Below are 18,614 nucleotides of genomic sequence, written 5' to 3' on the forward strand. Positions count from 1 at the left end.
CCATAATTGATCCCCAGGCAACCTGACAAAGCTTGAGGAAAAGTGCCAGAAAGAAGATGGTGGGTAGTTTGTACAGACTTACCCATAAAAGACTTGCAAATGTAACTGCTTCCACGATACTTACTTATCGAGAGATTACTTCTATATAAAGTTACTATAGAGTCTGCTAGATCCACCTACTTCTCTCACATCATTGAAAATCACCAAAACAACCCCAGACATCTTTTCTCCACCATCAACAGACTGCTCAAGCCAAACTGCCCCACCACATTACCTGCCTCATCACAACTTTGCAACACATTCTTAGATTTCTTTAGTTCTAAGATTGACAACATCCGGCATCTCATTCTCTCCACTACGCATATCATTTCCATACCTCCTCCCTCCTCATCCAACTTCTCTGGTTCCCTTCTCTCCAGCTTCTCTCTTCTTGACTCAGCATCCCTCAACAAACTAGTTACACGCATGAAACCCACCACATCTATTTTAGATCCCATTCCCACCACTTTATTCCAGTCCTGTTTCTCTTCTCTCTGTCCCATTGTCCTCAATATTATACATGAATCCATGAGCACTGGCATTGTACCAACGGTCCTCAAAACTGCTGCCATTACCCCCGTGCCAAAAAAGCGTAACATGGCTCTCGACAATCTTAACAACTTTCGCCCCATCTCCAACTTACCCTTTCTTTCTAAAATTCTAGAACGTGCTGTCACACTTCAGTTACATAACACAAACAACCTTTTTGAACCCCTCCAATCTGGCTTCCGTCAACTTCACAGCACAGAAACTGCCCTGGTCAAAGTCACCAACGATCTTCTAATAGCTTCTGATTCTGGTTCCCTTTCTATACTCATCCTTCTTGATCTCAGTGCTGCTTTTGACACTGTTGACCATAACATTTTTTTCGTCTTGAGACTATGTTTGGAGTTTCTGACACTGCCCTCAAATGGTTCAAATCTTACCTCACTGATCTCTGTCACTTTGTCTCTCTTAATGGGTACAGGTCTGAAATTGGTCTTGTTAAGTCTGGTGTCCCTCAGGGCTCAATACTGGGCCCCTTGCTCTTCAGCATTTACATGTTCCCACTTGGTCAGCTTTTAAGATCACGTGGCCTCAGCTTTCATTTTTACGCTGACGATACTCAAATATACATCCATACCAAACCCGACACTGATGTGGCTGTCTCTATTCTATCTAATTGAATCTCTGACATAAAAATTTGGATGACTCAAAACTTCCTTCATCTTAACTGTGACAAGACTGGAGTCATTCTTATTGGTACCCCCAATCAACTTTGTAAAGCCAGTCCTGTAACCCTATCTGTAGATGGCTCTGTACTTGAGCTTCAATCAAAATTGAAAAACCTTTGGGTTATATTTGATTCTGGCTTAACATTCGACCCACATGTGCAGCATACTGTCAAAACATCTTTTTTTCACCTTAGAAATATCGCAAGACTACGCTCTATGCTATCATTAACTCTGGCTGAAAAGCTGATCAACACATTTGTATTCCTCGGATTGACTACTGTAATGCTCTACTCGCTGGGGTATCTAAATCTACTCTGAACAAATTGCAGTATGTCCAAAATTCAGCAGCCAGAATCCTGACCAGGTCTAGTGCAAGTGTTCACATTACTCCTATCCTGGAGACCTTGCACTGGCTTCTGGTCAAATTCCGTGTAGACTTTAAAATCCTCATGCTCACCTATAAGGCTCTGCATGGCTTGGCACCTCAGTACCTGTCTGAACTATTATCACCCTACTCCCCACCTCGCAACCTCCGCTCTTCAAATTCTGCCCTCCTTACTGTCCCCCAAGCCCGTCTACATTGTATGGGTGACAGGGCCTTCTCCTGTTATGCCCCCAAGCTCTGGAACTCTTTGCCCAAGGATATCAGAGAGTCACCTTCTCTAAACTCCTTCAAATCCAGACTCAAAACCCTCTTCTTCAGAAAAGCCTTTACTTAACTAGTTCACTTCTTCGCCCCTCTGCTTTTCTTAGTACCACCATCCACGGACTCCTCTATATATATTGTAATTGTGTTTTATCTTGTGTATTCTTCTTATTTATTGTTATTGTCATCCTGTAAAGCACTTTGAGAAGCCACCTTTAAAGGCGCTATATAAAATAAAGTTTATTATTATTATTATTATTATTATTATTATTATTATTATTACTTCCACCAAATACTTGTTCAATGATCTCAATATCTATGCAAACAACATACTTCAGTTTTTCTCTTTACTTTTTGCTGACAATTAATGTAACTTATCTTACCTTTAGAAGTTTTCAGTTCAGGTTTTGAATACAATATTAAGCTTACAAAATGTGTATGCATAATATTGTAATTTGAGAAAATACAACAACATAGGAAGGGTCTGAATACTTTAAGTAAAGTACAGTACTATAAGAATTATAAGTCACCCTGAAAAAAACTCATCTAAGAAACTAAATGATAATAACAATGAGAATAAAATAACACTCAGTAATGACAGCAGTAAGAAATGAGAGCTAGAATGCTACTTTTATGGCAGTGAATAAAGATGTTTGTGGGGCTGAATGAGTGTCCTGTGGATGATCCGAATGCGCTCTGATCGAAGAAACACTTCCATGTAAATTGGTGGGTTTCCTGGAAGATACACGCACTTCAGGTACAGCCGCAACATTTCAACAGCACTCTCTTGATGGGCAGGCGACTCGTGTGCTTTGGATAACTGTTGAAATGTTGAGTTATATCTTATGGGTCTGTGATCACTAAGTATTATGACTCCCCTTAGGCTAACTTGGGTTACTGCTATGGAAACAATTCAATGTTTTTGTGTATTTGCTTGACTTGATTCAGTTCTTCCATGTTATAAGTATCAGTGCTCTTCTCTCTTGATGTTTCAGGTTAAACTAAATCCGTCGGCAGATTATGAGCCAGTTACCTGATTATAAAACCCATCTGAGACCTCACCAGCTGACAATATACTGTAGCAGTCATATCTAGGCGTTTTTAATCTGAATTTGCTGGTGAAACAGTCATATATGTACTGTATAAAAACAAGTGTGGACCATTGTTATTTACTTTTGAAAGTGTTTTTCTGTTAGTGGTCTATTTTGTGTCTGTTTAAAGTCAAGCATAAAGTAATTCCTTGAGTGTAAATGGTTGGGTATCAAAGCACAGTACTGTACCTGATTACCATGCAGATCCAACACATCCAGTTTTGTCAGGTTTTCTAAATTGCTGATTCTTGTTATTCTGAAAAAAAAACATTTGCAAAAAAATATATATTTAGTTTCCAAGTCTATTATTGTGTCATCTGTTGCTTTCACCAAGTTTTGTGTAAAAGCTTCAGTTTCATGATCTACTGTACACTTGAGAGCACTGCTGTTGGAGCAGGATCAGAAGACAACCCTGAAATACAAATCTACAATGGCTTAAAAATAAGTGCAGCGAACTCCAAACTTATCAAGATCATACACTTTTCAGGATGTCGATGATGAAAACATCTAATTGCTTTTTAATTTAAAATGTTAAACTCTCTATTAATCATTCTCCATCCACTATTAGAGAAAAGAAATGGAAATCAAAAAGGGGCAAAGATGATCTGAGGTTGCATGAAATGTGAGCAGGAATTGGGAATGCTTGACACTTGAGCAGGTCTTTCTGCAGCTCGTCACACTCATAATAACAATACTCGTCAATTTTAATTAAGGACGTATATAGAATGTGTTTCCTTCTTTTTGATAGCAACTTATGCACCGTACACTATAGTATGTTGACACATATACTTCTCCAGAAAGAATAACATTGAAAGAATTACATATTATGAAAATTATTTAATTCACTATTCGAGTTATTTGTTATTGTATATGGGGTATTTCTAAACATTAAATATTATATAATAAATGTCAAAGAATAATCTGAATAGTTATCTCAAACTATGAATTAATTAGTTCAAATTATTAATTCATGTGAGGTAACAACAGATCATATTCAAAATTGTAATGTTATTTTTTATGTCCTGGTTGGATAGTAATTGACTTATTACACATTAATATGTATTAACTGTATTAATAAATATTAACTTGTAATGAAAACTTAGCACTCCAGTTAAAACTCATCACAGGGTGGAATTGTGGGTAATGTGTTGCAGTGGGAAACAGCTTCAAACACAAGCGTGCTGTGAGGGCTCCTTGAGTATGACGTAGAAATGGTGGACATCTCTGAAAAGGAGTGGGTCAAAAACAGGGACAAGACAGGAATGAAGATGATCCCTGGAGCCCTAGACTGAGCTACAGCTCTGTCACAGAGAACCAGCAGGCCTCTGTCAGCCTCACCACACTCATGATAGACAGCAAGGTCTCATCGAAAAGACGTCATCATGCTTCTGCTGCCATTGTTTTATTTTTCTGAAGAGAAGCAGGGAGAGCTTGTTGCTCTTACTCAATGGCCTCTCCAAGCACTGAGTTTATCTCTGATCCCATCATGAAAGCAATTTTCTATCCACGATGGCAAGAAACGAGAAGGGAGATGATCAGAGCAGACAGCACTAATGATGAATGAACATGTCAATGTACATGACCAGCATTTCACTCCACGTGTCTTTTTTATATAACAACTTTCACTGTTACTAACTCGTCGTAGTTTGGACGAGAAGGATCCAAGATGTGGCCATCTTTAACTCACATGTATCATAGTCTTTTAATACTTGATCAAATTAAATCAAGAAAAAGTATACATGAACAGCCAAAATAAAGTGTTGGAGCAGCTGATTCCTCACGTATACTAATTCAATCTAACTGACTCTTTTTCAGGGGTTCCTTGTTCACTTCCATATATGGCAATAAAGCTAAAGCAATAAACTACTTTATGAACTATAAAATACATTTATCAGGATTAAATTAGTTTAAAACATAATGGCTAAAATTTCAATAGATAGACTGGAGAAAGAGAAAAAAATGCAAAATGTGAAAGACTTTTGATAAGCAGTGAACATATATCAACAGGTTATGATTCCCAGGTGTGACTATATTTTATACTATAGCGTGTGTAATGAGAAACACACAGCAAACTGTAGTAAAAACCTAACTCTGTAAGAGCGTCAGGCATAGCTATATTTTTGTTTTTTGCAGTAAGACCATTGGAATGCTTTTAGCAGTGAAAGTAATATTTGAAATTGCTGTTTCTGCACAGAATGATAAATTGGTGTCAGAATAAATCAGGAAAGCAAAGTGTTTCTTAATGTGATGCAGACAAATAGATGGACAGATAAGAGACTAAATCCTGCAGACCCGCAGGGTATTGATAAAACAGATGTCTTCTTCAAAATAGTTATTGTGTACCCTATATTTGATAATATCTTGAAGAATTAAAAATGTTGAACATGTTATTTCATTCACATATTTTATAATTACTTATTTTATCTGAAAGAAATTAACATTTTGAGTTGTTAAACTCCAGAAATGAAAGACTTCTCTTCGGCCTCCTTGAGCTGTAAGATCTACAGAAGGCACCCTAGTAGACTATTGTCTCCCTGAACACAAGATGAGCTGTCCTGACAATAGGTCCACAATGTTTCCTAGACTTATTACTCAGTTCTGTCTACTCCGTTAGACAGCTCATACTTTGATTAAATCAAACATCAAAGAGGCTGATACCAGTTCTAACAGCTGGGAAGCAAAGTTAATTGTGTGTTACCATATGAGTTCTGGTTGAAAAAACAAAGAACCTTTAATAAAAGCTTTATAGACTGTATTACTTAGAGCCAAAATGCATGATTATCCCAAGAAGTAGTTCATTTAAGTGGTAACCGATTTATTGAAGCTGAATTATCTGGGTATTACAGCTCTTGTAACACAGTAAAAGGATTTATATGCTGATGCTTTCAGGCTAAAACTAATATACTGTAGATAAAAGTGGTAGGTAATTAGAGCTATATATTGATCACAGTTGTCAGGTGAGGGAAAGCTTATCTGTATATTATTCTTTTGTTAAACTTTCACTAAAAAATTAAACAAAGTATTAGACTTGTCAAAATTAAGCTACAGATTACCAAGTAACAAGGTTTCAATTAGATCTATTCCCTGGTGAAAAATAGGTTTTCCAAGATACCTCCAAAGGTTAATTAACCAGTATAATTTCCTTTACTCCATCATTTACTTTATTTTTAAGTTGTATGTTATTTAACTTGTTGTTGCTGCTGCTGTTCTGTGTTTATTTTTTGGTGATTCCTTTGATGTGTTTGTACTGGAGCATACTTTCAAATAAGCATTTTATTGCACTTGAGCATATGACAATAAACTGAACTGAACAGGGTAAAGGCGTTTTCCTGTCATGTATTCATACAATTTCAATGCGTTCCCGTTCTTTGTCTGGAATGTGACTGGAATTATGTTACCGTCCTTGAGTTCTTTATAAACATCAAGTGTTCTGGTGCATATTTTTAAAAACAAAATGTCATGTTTTATAGATCTGGAATAAAACCAGACTTTACAAAAAGAATGCCAGCAGCGCTGCATTTTTTTAGGATTTGTGCAGTTAATAGTCCCCAGTCTCCTTTCCTAAATAGGATGCTGTGGGAGTCTCATACAGTCTAAAGGTAGAGGTGGAGATATGGCAAGTGTTGTAAAAGGGAAACAGCACCTTTCAATAGCAACAACTGGCAAATAAAAGGGACCATTTGGCCTCCTAGCCTTGGTTACCAGTACATAATTGGTCCGAGGAGCTCATCCTCTGTGTTGTGACTCTGCAGGGAATGCAGCTGGTGAAAAGGAATGTTGATAAGGCTGTCACAGAAAGGGTCATTCTGTCAGCACAGCAAGATCAAGGCACACGATGTATGATGAGAAAGCCTTTGTCACCAGCAAGAACAAACGTCTTGCCGGTGAATAGAGCTCCTGTCTGTTCTGGGCATCAGGATGGACTGAATTAACCAACTTCTCTTTTCTTACTACATGATTTCAGCCCTGATGTCCTGTGAGAATCATATAGTAGAGACAGTGGTAGATGTTGCTGTAATACACTTCATGGCAATGGAACATGTTGAGAAAATTATTTGCCTTTTTGAAAAATAACCACGCATCTATAATGTTGCCATCAGGCTGTCAAAAACTTCCATAAATCTGAAAAAACAGGAAGAAACGAAAACTGAATTGTACACATAATGCGCCTAATTTTTTATGAACACTGTCTATAAAGAGCCGGACACTGTGTTTATCGGAATAGTGTACCTGTTCTTGCCCAGCATGAGCACACGCAGGGAAGTGAGAGCGGAGAGCCCGGAGATCTCCCCAATGCGGTTGTCATACAGGTCCAGGAAGATGAGGCGGCGCAGGTGGGACAGGTGCTGGATGCGTGAGATCTGATTGTGCTGGAAGTTGAGCAGCCGGAGCCTCTCTTCCCCTTCCAGCAGGGGGCAGACCTGTAAATGGCACCTGTTGCAGGGAGAGAGAGGAGGCACCAGACAGGTAATTGCAGTCGGCCTGAAACCTGCCTGTTTCCAGTACATCTTCAACTTGTTTCTTGTGCACATGCTGATTCATTGCAAACAAAATACTAGTGAACCGCATGCTTCCAAAAGAACGTTTTTGCGTTTGTTTCTAACAGTATAATTACTGTTTCCATTTATTTACTGTTGTTTACAGATCTGTTCTTCTTGTGTATCATCTTACCCCTCCAGAATGTCTTAGCAATCATTCTGGAGACAGTCAAGCTGAAGTGAGTGCACATCAGCAGGCAAACACACACGTGCTGGCTCATGCATGGACGCCACTGTGACTTAAAAGAACCACAAACCTCCTTTTTTGCCATAAAAATGAAAACAACTGTAACAGCTGTGTTTACCTGAACCCAGTAAAGGAATATTAATCAAGACTCTTAAGACTGCATGCAGTTACTTTGTTCTGTCCCTAAAGGGACAAACATTTTTCCTAACTGAGAAGAATCAGGTCTTAATAAGTTAGCACACACTAACAAGTAAGGCGATTGCTTTTCTTTAGTGAGTTAGCAACCTAGATCACAAACATTTCACAGCACAAATATATTCCCCAAATTCATGGCATTCTTCTTACTCAGGATAGAGAAAGGACCTTAAAAGTACTGAGGTTCATTTGCTGTGCGGATAAGAGGAAGCATAACAACAGTGAAGAAACTGTTGCAATAACACGTGGGACTCTTAAAACAGTGAAAATAAAACAAGAAAGAAATACATTTTATTGGCACTTCGATGTCCTACATTGCTCTAGAAGAGACAATACCAATAGTGTTACAACATTTTAGGATAAAAAGGATCTTGGATCTAAAGGATCTAAAGCAAAATACTCTAGATAATGATGTTTTTATGATACTTTAATGAGATGCAAATATAACTCCAATATGCTGGGGTTTTTGGCTATATGGTGATAACTGTCTTGCATGGCATTTATTTATCATCACTCATTGAATGAAATCAGTCCTGATGTGGTTCATGTGGTCATGAGTATTAGGATAGTCAGCCAGTGACTGCAATCAGCTGGCTTTGAGCACCCTCTCCAGTTCAAACTTGGTATTCCAAACTAACAATTTTTCATAAAATACGACCACTTTTAAAATCATTTTAAAAAGCCTTCCCTCTCTTTCAACCTCACTGGATTGTTGGAATCAGCTCTTCGCAAAATGAATGCGTGAAACAAGATCTTGTTTATACCGTGTGAAGCCTTTTATTGAATTTATGGAACATCCTACTTTGCAACACCTTAATTCCGATATATTGTGACTGTAAGGAAGAAAGCTGGAGTGGAGGAAAAAATGAAATTTTTCTGTTACTTTTACACTCTGTGTGTAAACGTGCAGATATGGACAGTGATGATGACAATCAATAATAATAACAAAACCTTCCACATTCAACATACAGTGGCATTCATAATAGAAAGCATGATCCTGAAAAGGCGGAGCCTTTGCTTAAATAACCAGCTCAAGGTCAGTGTCGGTTCGTGGGAGCCAAGTGGCTTGGTCACATATAAATTAATTCCATTCCACCAAGAAAGCACAGAAATACCCACACCCATTAAACACCCATAGGACTTTTAATTCGATATTTCTAAAAGTAAAAAAACACTGAATTTTATGTGTATGAAATAAAATGAGGGTCTTAATTTCAGCAGTTAGATGGTTGTGCAAAAATGGAAAGGAGTGTGATTCTCACAATAACACTTACTGTAAGCACATCTCAAGCAACCATAAAACAGGGCACAGTCAGGATAATACAGAAAGAGGAGTCAAGATAGATATGGACCAGTTTTACTCAGGCTGCAACACAGAAGTAACAGGATGACCTCCAAGAAATCTCACTGACCACAAAGGGAAGTTCCCTGAGGACAAATAGCACTATGGTTAAAGGAAAAGCACCACATTAAGGGAGGCAGAGAGAGCAGATGTGTGTCTGTGATACATGAGCTACCAGCTGCCCACTCTGCTTCAGCTGTGGGCAAGCTGTTGGAAACATGATTGGCACTGAAAACATTGAGTAGGAAGGAGCCCATGTTGTCAAAAACAAACTGCAAAAGCTAAATCTTGGCCGGAACGGCTCCAGTTTCTTGCTTTCCAACAGTCAGGCCAGTGATTTTCAGAGTGAACTATCTGACTGTGATTAAATCAAAGAAAACATTTGTTAGATTTATTTCAGTATTATGCAACGTACCCCAAAAGTATCACCTAGGTCACTGGACTGCATGAAAAAGTCAGTTTACTGTTCTTCTGAGATGATTAAATAAAGAAAGCAATCTACTATTAATACACGGGACTGTTTGCCAACAGCACACAAACGTGTCCACAGTCAGTCTACAGTACATCATGGGGACTGATTCTCATTTCTCTGGATATCAACAGGGTTATGTATGTCCAGCAAACTAAAGAAAATATTATTTTTACACTGTTGTCCTCCTGAACAGAGGACATTTATTGTTATTCATAAAACCTATGATACAACAAATTACCTGAGTTTTATGAAGTGACTAAATGTACTAAATGATTTACCAGTGCCTTTTTACACCCACAAATCCCCCTTACATTTTCACAGTGGAATCCAGAAAGGTCACCATGACTGGGTAGTTCAGTAGAAAAAAACTGGTAGCTGCTCAACGGATTTCTGACTTTTACTAAACTTTTGCCTGCAGACATACTGGAATGAGCAGATCTCATCTTCGCTATTCAACAAGTGGAAACACAGAGGAATTCTCTCTAAAACGTATTGAAGCGAATACAGTCCCAGCTCTGCTAGTGTGTGAATTGCTGTTTCCCACCAGCGCGTGGCCCCCGGCTGGCCTTACCCATCCAGATCCAGGCGCTCCGGGCTGGCTGCGTGGTCCTCCCGGGAGCGGAAGGCCACGGGGATCCCAGGGGCTGAGGCGTTCTCCAAAAGCACCGCTGCGTCGCCTTTGAGGAAAGACACAGTACTCAAGGGACACGGACTGATCACAGCGATGACCCCTAGCACGGAGAGCCACGAGGCTGGCCAGCTTTTAGAGACACGCGAGTCCAAGCAGGAAGCCAGTGGAGGATATGGGATTTGAGGGAATTATGTGAATTCTGCTTCATCAAAAAGTTGCAATAATAAGAATAAACGAAATGGTACAAATGAAAGGTGACCTTTCAGCCTATTCTGCTCTTCCTATATCTGGTTGCTAGTATCTTGTCCAAGGATACAGTCCAGTCATTTACTGTATAGCATCCCAGAGAATCTGTTTTCACAGCATGGCTGGGCAGATAGGTCCAGACACCCACAAAAGGAGCTCATATGTTACAAATGAGCAAATTAGCAAATACATTTAAGAAAGAAAAACTTAAGGAAGAAGAGTCCAGCAGAACTTTATGCTCCATAAGGATTTTTTTTAGTTATTATTATTTGCTGGGATTGATGCCGGATAAATTCAGAATGACTAAATAATAAATTATGTCACTAAACAAATCCATTTGCATTAATTTCTGGCAAATTACAGGCTGTGCTTTTCCTCTCTTCAGATTCAAAGAGTGATATGCAATGTCAATCTGTCACCTATTTGTTTTGCCTTCTTGCTTCAAGTACTTAGTTTATTGATATAGTACTAGTTTTTTTTCTGGTAGGATAGGCACAGGCACTGTTCTGTCACTGATCTTCATGTATTGAAAACTGATTAGAATTTGATTAGAAATTATTATGAAATAGCAAATAAATATAAAATAATTGACGACTGATTAAAATGTAAAGCAAACTAACTTAAACATATTACCATCCAGTATTAATCTACTCCATGTTAATGTGTGTAACAGCTAATCCTAACATATATAACATGCATTTTGGGTTTTTTAAAATAATGTATTTTCTTGTAGAGCAAACAGACAGAATGCAAAATCTGGGTTCACACCACGTGAAAAGTAAGAGAAAAGAGATGACAAACTCAGAACCCAGCTGGAGCAGAACATCTCACTACTGAAATGAGAGAATTTACTTGATTTCCAACCACTCTGGCAAAACCTGGGAGAGAGAATATCCTCACGGCCAGCACAAAGGAAGGAAAGGGCTGACCTTCCAGCTTCTTGCCAGCCGTCGGGGTGTCTAGAGGGCAGCTGTGGGAGGAGCTCGCCCCCGCGCTGTGGGAAGCTTGCCGAGACCAAGGCCTGTGGCCTGGTGCCACACTGTCACCGCTGTGCCCCCGAGGAGAGCCTGCAGACAGCTGGCACAGCACCCTGTCCTGCCCCGTAAACTCCGTGCCAAAGGCCAGCGCAGGAGGTTGGGAGGGTCTTCCAGCATTCTGAGCGCTGATGAGCCTCCCGCCTGCAGAGGACACAGGGAGAGAGCACTAGGCAGTGAGGCTGTAGCGAAGGCTGGTTACTGAGCTTCTCTTTGAATTACAAATGGATTGAATTAAAATGAATTACCTTTGAAAATACAGGGCAAGAGCACTACAATAGAACAAGTAAACATCATGTTTGTTTTTTTAAACAGTTCTGGATTCTGGCACAGTCCTTTCTGCCCAGAAGAAATGCAGAACTTATATTTCACTTCCTGGTCCTGTTCCAATACACGTCTGCTATCTGCAATACTTCCACATTAGTTTGATAAAAACATGTGTATATATATATTTACTGAAGCTAATCCTGATAAATAGAATTACTGTATATGGTCTGACTTTGGCCTCATGTTACAAGTTCTTCTCATTGGCCTTGGTTCAGAGGCACCCTGTCACAGCATCTCTTTGTTGATTCCATCTTGGCCACAGGCCTTGAGTGGTCTGAGGGCCTGGGGTTTGTCCAGTAGCTTCTGTTCAGTGATTGGGGAGATCAAGGGGTTTTGGTTGTCAATAACAGCCGATTCCAAAATTTTGTGTTTTTCATACGAAATATTTTGGTCTGATTTATTTGTATTTGGGAGCATTTGGTAAAGAGTTTTAAGGTATGTATGCCAGATTGTCCCATTCTGAATGACCTGTTCTTCTGGTTTTGATTTATTTAGTCTCAGAGGTCATAGCTTGTCCAACAAAGTGTTTCACTGGAGTTACTGCAATCCCTTCCTACACTGTGTCATTGTAGCTACAGAGAAGCTACTCAGCTGCTTGTACTTCCTGGTCTGATTACAATAGCTAGGAAAACAATTACCAACAACCTGAGGGAATTGGGGGTTACAGTTACTAGTACCCCTTGACTGTAATTATGCATGATATGAATAGTTTCTATTTATTCAGTTCTTTTTACCTAGCAGGTGAGGAATTAATTGTCAGGAATAAAACCTCATTTGCAGGTTTCTTTTGATCTTTTTATGACATTTGTTTATTTAAACTATCTCCAATGTTCTATCATCATGAAAAAAAAACTCAATCATTCCAGTTTTCTCTGGTTTGTTTACAGTGAATCCAGTTTCAAACAGGCAATAGAAGACCTTAGCACTTATCATGTTAGAATACATGTACATATAGTTGTATACTTGAATATAATCGCCTATTTCGATACTCAAGATTACCTTGTCTGGTTGCATTAATCCTCAAGCTGTCTGGAGCTACCTCTCTACTGAGGCCAGGCAGGTCTTTAGCCAGGCGAAAGTCAAGCTATGAGAATGAAAACAGACTATTTTTAAAACCTTATCAAGTGTGGTTTAACCTCTACTTTATGTAATTTAGAAAAGGCAATTGAGCCTATAAATTAGTGACTAATCTATAGGCTCCAAAATGTAACATGTTGTTTATCAGGTTCAAAAGCATTGCAGAATTTAATATCTTTATCATGACGTATAGCATGAAATGTCGAAATCCTCACTTTAGAATTACATAACTGACCCCGGAGACAGAATGCAGAAATACCCCTGGATTTAAGTCATTCCCTGCAGATGTCAAAACTGATCATGTTTTATGAAGAGTTCAGTTCCACTGATATGAGGATTTTGTCAGGAGCATGAAAATGCGTGGTAAATAAGTGTGGTTAATCAATAAAAGATGTGTTTTCTCAGAATTGTTTAAAGCACAAGAGCCTTTGATTTGAATGCAGCACTTCACTTCAAAGCCTGCTGTTTAGCAGAAGAGAAAGAATGTAAATGGAATAAAGAAAGGCCATGCAGAAATGACTAATGCTTACTATTGAGTATTTCAGATGTCGTGTCAATTTGATAGTTTCAAAGGAATAGCTTGTGTCCTATTACAAGTTCTTGTCACAGCTAAATGTGGGGTGGTTTTTAAATGCCTTCAAGGAGGTTTTTTTTGCTTTTAATAAGCACAAAAGAACTATTTGATTTAATATTTTTCCTAAATCGTCTGTCTTTTCCTTGGCCTTGGTCTATGTTTAAAGGCAATGAATTTAGCTATTCTGAATTTACTTTTGCAATTCAGGGGCACAGATGTCCCGCTAGGTGTGGAGATAGAAATTCCGACCATGTATGGAAGGCTTTGGGTGTTAATAATTTATATCTATTTGAGGACAAAACTACATACAGAAAAAAACCTTCAAGTAAAGTTTATAAACACAGTGCCCTTCTCATGTTCACAACATTTCTGAATTTTTATGCTGTTATCATAAATTTCTAGAAAGGCTAGACTGTGGCATGGTGCAGTACGGCTAGACTGTGGTGTGGTGCAGGACGGCTAGACTCTGGCCAGGCTGGGCTAGACTTTGGCATGGTGCAGTACGGCTAGACTGTGGCGTGGTGCAGGACGGCTAGACTCTGGCCAGGCTGGGCTAGACTCTGGCGCAATATGGCTAGACTCTGGCGCAGTACGGCTAGACTCTGGCGCAGTACGGCTAGACTCTGGCCAGGCTGGGCTAGACTCTGGCCAGGCTGGGCTAGACTCTGGCGCAGTACAGCTAGACTCTGGCCAGGCTGGGCTAGACTCTGGCGCAGTACGGCTAGACTCTGGCGCAGTACGGCTAGACAGTGGCGCAGTACGGCTAGACTCTGGCCAGGCTGGGCTAGACTGTGGCATGGTGCAGTACGGCTAGACTGTGGCGTGGTGCAGTACGGCTAGACTCTGGCGCAGTAAGGCTAGACAGTGGCGCAGTAAGGCTAGACTCTGGCCAGGCTGGGCTAGACTGTGGCGTGGTGCAGGATGGCTAGACTCTGGCCAGGCTGGGCTGGGCTAGACTGTGGTGTGGCGCAGTACGGCTAGACTGTGGTGCAGTACGGCTAGACATGTCTCACCGGCTTCTGAAACGACACTCGCTCTGGCGCAGCAGTGCTCAGGGTCCCCAGCTGCAAATTATAGCTGTTTACCTGTGGAAACACCAACACGACACAGACAATTTCAGAAGGTCCGCTGCCTGCCAGGTAAAGATGAGGGAAGACAATAAAGCTTTCAGGCATTCAAACAAATAGTATTTAAACACACTGGTGTATATTTCTGAAATGGCAGAAATAAGAATAAAGAATAAGAATAAATGTATTTTTTTTCAAATACTTCAATTGGGTAAGAATGTATTTTTTATAAACTATTGTAAATACAACACAACCACATCACCGGACTGAGATACAGTCCTACTTTGCTGATAATCAATGTTCTGGGCCAATTGCAACAGGATTAAGTAACCTGGATAAAATTAAGGAATAAAATCTTATTGGACTGATTTTCAACTCACACTTTATATATACACTCTTGGTTTATATAAAGTTATTTTTCTTAATCCAGGAATAAAATACAATTGAGTAATTCCAGTTAATTTTAAATGTTTAAAGTGAATTAACTTGAAACTTTCCTCGAAGGTGGATTAATGGCAGTATTACTCTATAGTTATGGTTTCATCCATTAAAAATATATTTTTCTCAGTTTCTGGGATTCACTAGTGGCTTAAACAGAAATGATTAATGCAGCAAAATTATGCTGACTTTGAAAAGATACCTTTTTATGCAGAGGACTGAATGGTTGACAGAATTTTTTTGATGGTGGTGCATTTTAAAATAACCTCAGAAACCAAAAGTCTGTTGCAAACCTCCCAATACAGTGCCATAATCACAACTGATATTCAGTTTCAATATCTTACAACAATCTTTGTAATTAACAAAGATCCAAGACTGGCAAAAATAAAACCATTTCAACCACACTACAGAGGGACATCAAAAGTTCAACAAAATGTAATACAACCGTACAGACAGTCTCACTTCAAAGATATGCCAGTTGGGGCAAATCCCACCTGAAAAGTATATATAGTTTTGCTCTCCCCCCCCTCAGGATTCAATAACATCCTCCCACAGGCTCAGAGCCACACAACTCCACTTCCTAGACAATGGATAGGTGCTGTACTAAAAGACCAGGTCCTCCACCATTGGGGAATTCAACACAGATATACATACTGTATATGTATATTTGCGTTCAGCTCTTCAAAGATCAAGTGGGATTTTTACTCTGTACCAACTTCTCAGTTTCAGAACTGAAATACAGCCCACTGGACTTTTGTGAGAGTTTATAATTTATACCTAGTAAGAGCTGTTTAGTCAGAACTGATGGCAAGTTGAGGAGAGACTATATAACATCATTAATGCCGAAGAATTAAGAAAACAGTTCTCTTCAAGTACTGGATTTTTAACACACAGAACTGACCAAAGAAACAAGTTACATAAATGTCTAAGCAAGTAAGCATATCAGTTAAGTCACCAATTAGCACTAGAGCTTTTAGAGCTCAACTGGAATGAAAACCAGCACACAGAAGTGCTCCTCCAGAACTAGGGTTAGAAACCACTGGTTTAGCTTATGCAGGCATCCCAAGAAACTTACACTTACTGTTTATTTTACACTATATTGTAAGCACACAAAGCAATAATGCAGTTTCAGTAAGGTAAAAATAAATTAAACAAAATAACAATAACCCTCCACAAACTACAACAAGTTTCGAAGAGTAATGCAAGTTCTGCACAAGAAGAACAACTAAGCCAGTGTATAGCGTGCATACAGAGCAGTTGTAAACACCGTTACTGTGTGTAAACACTCTGCAGGTATATCTCTGGTACAGTACGTACAATTTCCAGTTTGAAATTTCAAAACATTAGTGCAATACTGTGTAAGAGTTATTGAAGGACACAGTGGAGAGCTGAGAGGTTGCAGGTACTGTCTAAATACACGAGTCTTCAGCTTCACTTCTGATTTCTGAGGATAGTTCATTCAACAAATGAGAAAGGAACACAGGTGGTCTGAAAAAATGAGATTGGTGAGATGAGACAGGGAGAGATAAGAGACTGATGGCAGGCAGGAGCAGAGTGGATGAATCAGATGCATGTGGAAATAGGGCACCAGTGGAGGAACTGGAGTAAAACAGTAGCCTGAGAAAAGCAAGGAAGAGAGAAGACAAGGCCAGTCATGGACTCGGGGATGAGTTGGTTTGGGTGGACGGGGCTGGCAGGGAGGCTGGCCAGGTGAGAGATACATTTCTCTGGGTGGGAGAATACCAGGGGCTAACAGTTGTGTTGAACAGTGGGAAAGGAAGGGGCAGATTATAGAAACCTGGCAAGGGAAGAAGTGGCAGGAGTGTGCCAGAGATAAAATGTGTTGTGAATAGGAGAGAACAATGCCAGAGTAACACAGAGGGATTCAGTAAGGGAGACAGGGTGGAGGCTATTACTCTGTATATAATGTGTAACCATGTTTCCAGTACACTCCACTAGGGACCCTTATCTCATACAGTTTACCCAATATATCTCGTACAGCTTCAGCTTTGAACATCTTTGAATAGGGGCATATGTGTGAAGAGCAACTGTTATACCAAAACATAAACAAAAGATTATGATTTCCTGTATGATTTCAGTTAATTGTAATTTTTCTGACATTACAGTACGTGTAACGCTGAACCTTTAATTTTTTGTTGCATGTGTACTGTGTCAGATTGATATTTAGAGCATATATTTTTATGGAAACCAAAAAAAAATAAAACAGACTGCACAAGAAAGCCATATGAACGTACAGAATTTGATCTCAGAAGGCCACATCTTGTTTGTTAGCACTACTGTACATTGTTGTTGTTGTCATGAAAATCTCGTTACTTTCGATAACTGAAGCTGAACGTAAACAAAGACCTGCCGATGCCAAAACACGACTGTTGAAATATTACACACAAACACAAAGGTATTGCTGCCCAGATAGAGTCAATAAATGAAATGTTCTGAAAGGAATACAGTAGTTAATCTGCTAGACGATTTGAGTATGATGCTAGTCATTCAATATTTTGTACAACCTGTTATTCACGAATCAGTTGTGTTGGCTGAAATAGTCCAACTTGCTTGGTCCGACCTACATGTTGTAACTTTGGAAATTTTAATTAACTTACCGTTGGAGCAAGGAATCGTCCTCGAGTGTATTGGTATTTATTGGGAAGCATTTCAGTTCAGATTTGCGGATTTAAAATGTCACATTCATCGGTTCAGCTCAATTAAAAATACAGCAATATTTAGACGTATCTAAAATGTAGCAAAAGTGTTTAGATAAAACGATTCTTCATCACATCTGATGAACTTTACTGAAACATTTCCAATTATTACCGTAATGCACGTACTATGTTCAATATATATATATTCTGCAATGCAACGATACACGTCCGAAGATTATTTTTCTTTACTGGCGAGTACATGGAAAACCTGATACATAAACAGTAAATATCCACGTTTGAAACTGCCTATGAACTACACTTCCTTAGTTACAGAGCCGGTCTGTTTGTAGTAACCGTAACATCTGGTGTCAAACCTAATATCTTCCGACTCGGAAAAACAAATGGGAGGGGAAGGTTCCGATCCAAAAAGGATATTTTTTCATGCATGTTGAAATTAACAGATTAAAACGGTAGTTGTTTGTCATATATAACTATATTTTCTGTATTGTAGTCTTCTGTTGTACTGTCGTTAATGTGGTGTTCTGTAGCGTTTACCAGAACGTAACAAGACACAACAGTAAAAAGTCGCAGGGTTTTAATCTAAAACATAGCACAAGTGTAAAACACAATGTTTTCACACATTTGTACTGTTACCTCCTGATAATGTGGAGGTGCATAATGTCCGTTACAGATTTGACGAGTCGTTACTCCTTCTTGCCTGATGATTGCTTTAATTCTTCACAAAAGACTGTAACCCTGTGTTTTCGTTTCCTAGTTTCCCAATTAATAAAAGCACCTTTGATCCATCTTTATCCAAATATTATTGATCCTTATACATT

The 18,614-nt window shown here is 39.2% G+C and overlaps 1 protein-coding gene across 1 annotated transcript in view; it reads right to left on the minus strand.

The window, feature by feature from the left end:
- The window catches only part of lrrc49 (leucine rich repeat containing 49), a 110,102-nt gene extending 92,315 nt beyond the window's left edge, over nucleotides 1-17,787 (minus strand). Inside the window, exons 1-7 of the mRNA XM_088920679.1 lie at nucleotides 17,737-17,787; nucleotides 14,627-14,698; nucleotides 12,962-13,046; nucleotides 11,531-11,779; nucleotides 10,296-10,401; nucleotides 7,221-7,424; nucleotides 3,180-3,246 (exon numbers count right to left, since the gene is read on the minus strand). Coding sequence (XP_088776805.1) covers nucleotides 3,180-3,246; nucleotides 7,221-7,424; nucleotides 10,296-10,401; nucleotides 11,531-11,779; nucleotides 12,962-13,046; nucleotides 14,627-14,698; nucleotides 17,737-17,787 — 834 coding nt within the window. The remainder of the gene's footprint in view (nucleotides 1-3,179; nucleotides 3,247-7,220; nucleotides 7,425-10,295; nucleotides 10,402-11,530; nucleotides 11,780-12,961; nucleotides 13,047-14,626; nucleotides 14,699-17,736) is intronic.
- Nucleotides 17,788-18,614: the final 827 nt, after the last annotated feature.

This window comes from Atractosteus spatula, chromosome 7, assembly GCF_055471065.1.
Source record: "Atractosteus spatula isolate fAtrSpa1 chromosome 7, fAtrSpa1.hap1, whole genome shotgun sequence".
In the NCBI taxonomy this organism is placed as follows: domain Eukaryota; kingdom Metazoa; phylum Chordata; class Actinopteri; order Semionotiformes; family Lepisosteidae; genus Atractosteus; species Atractosteus spatula.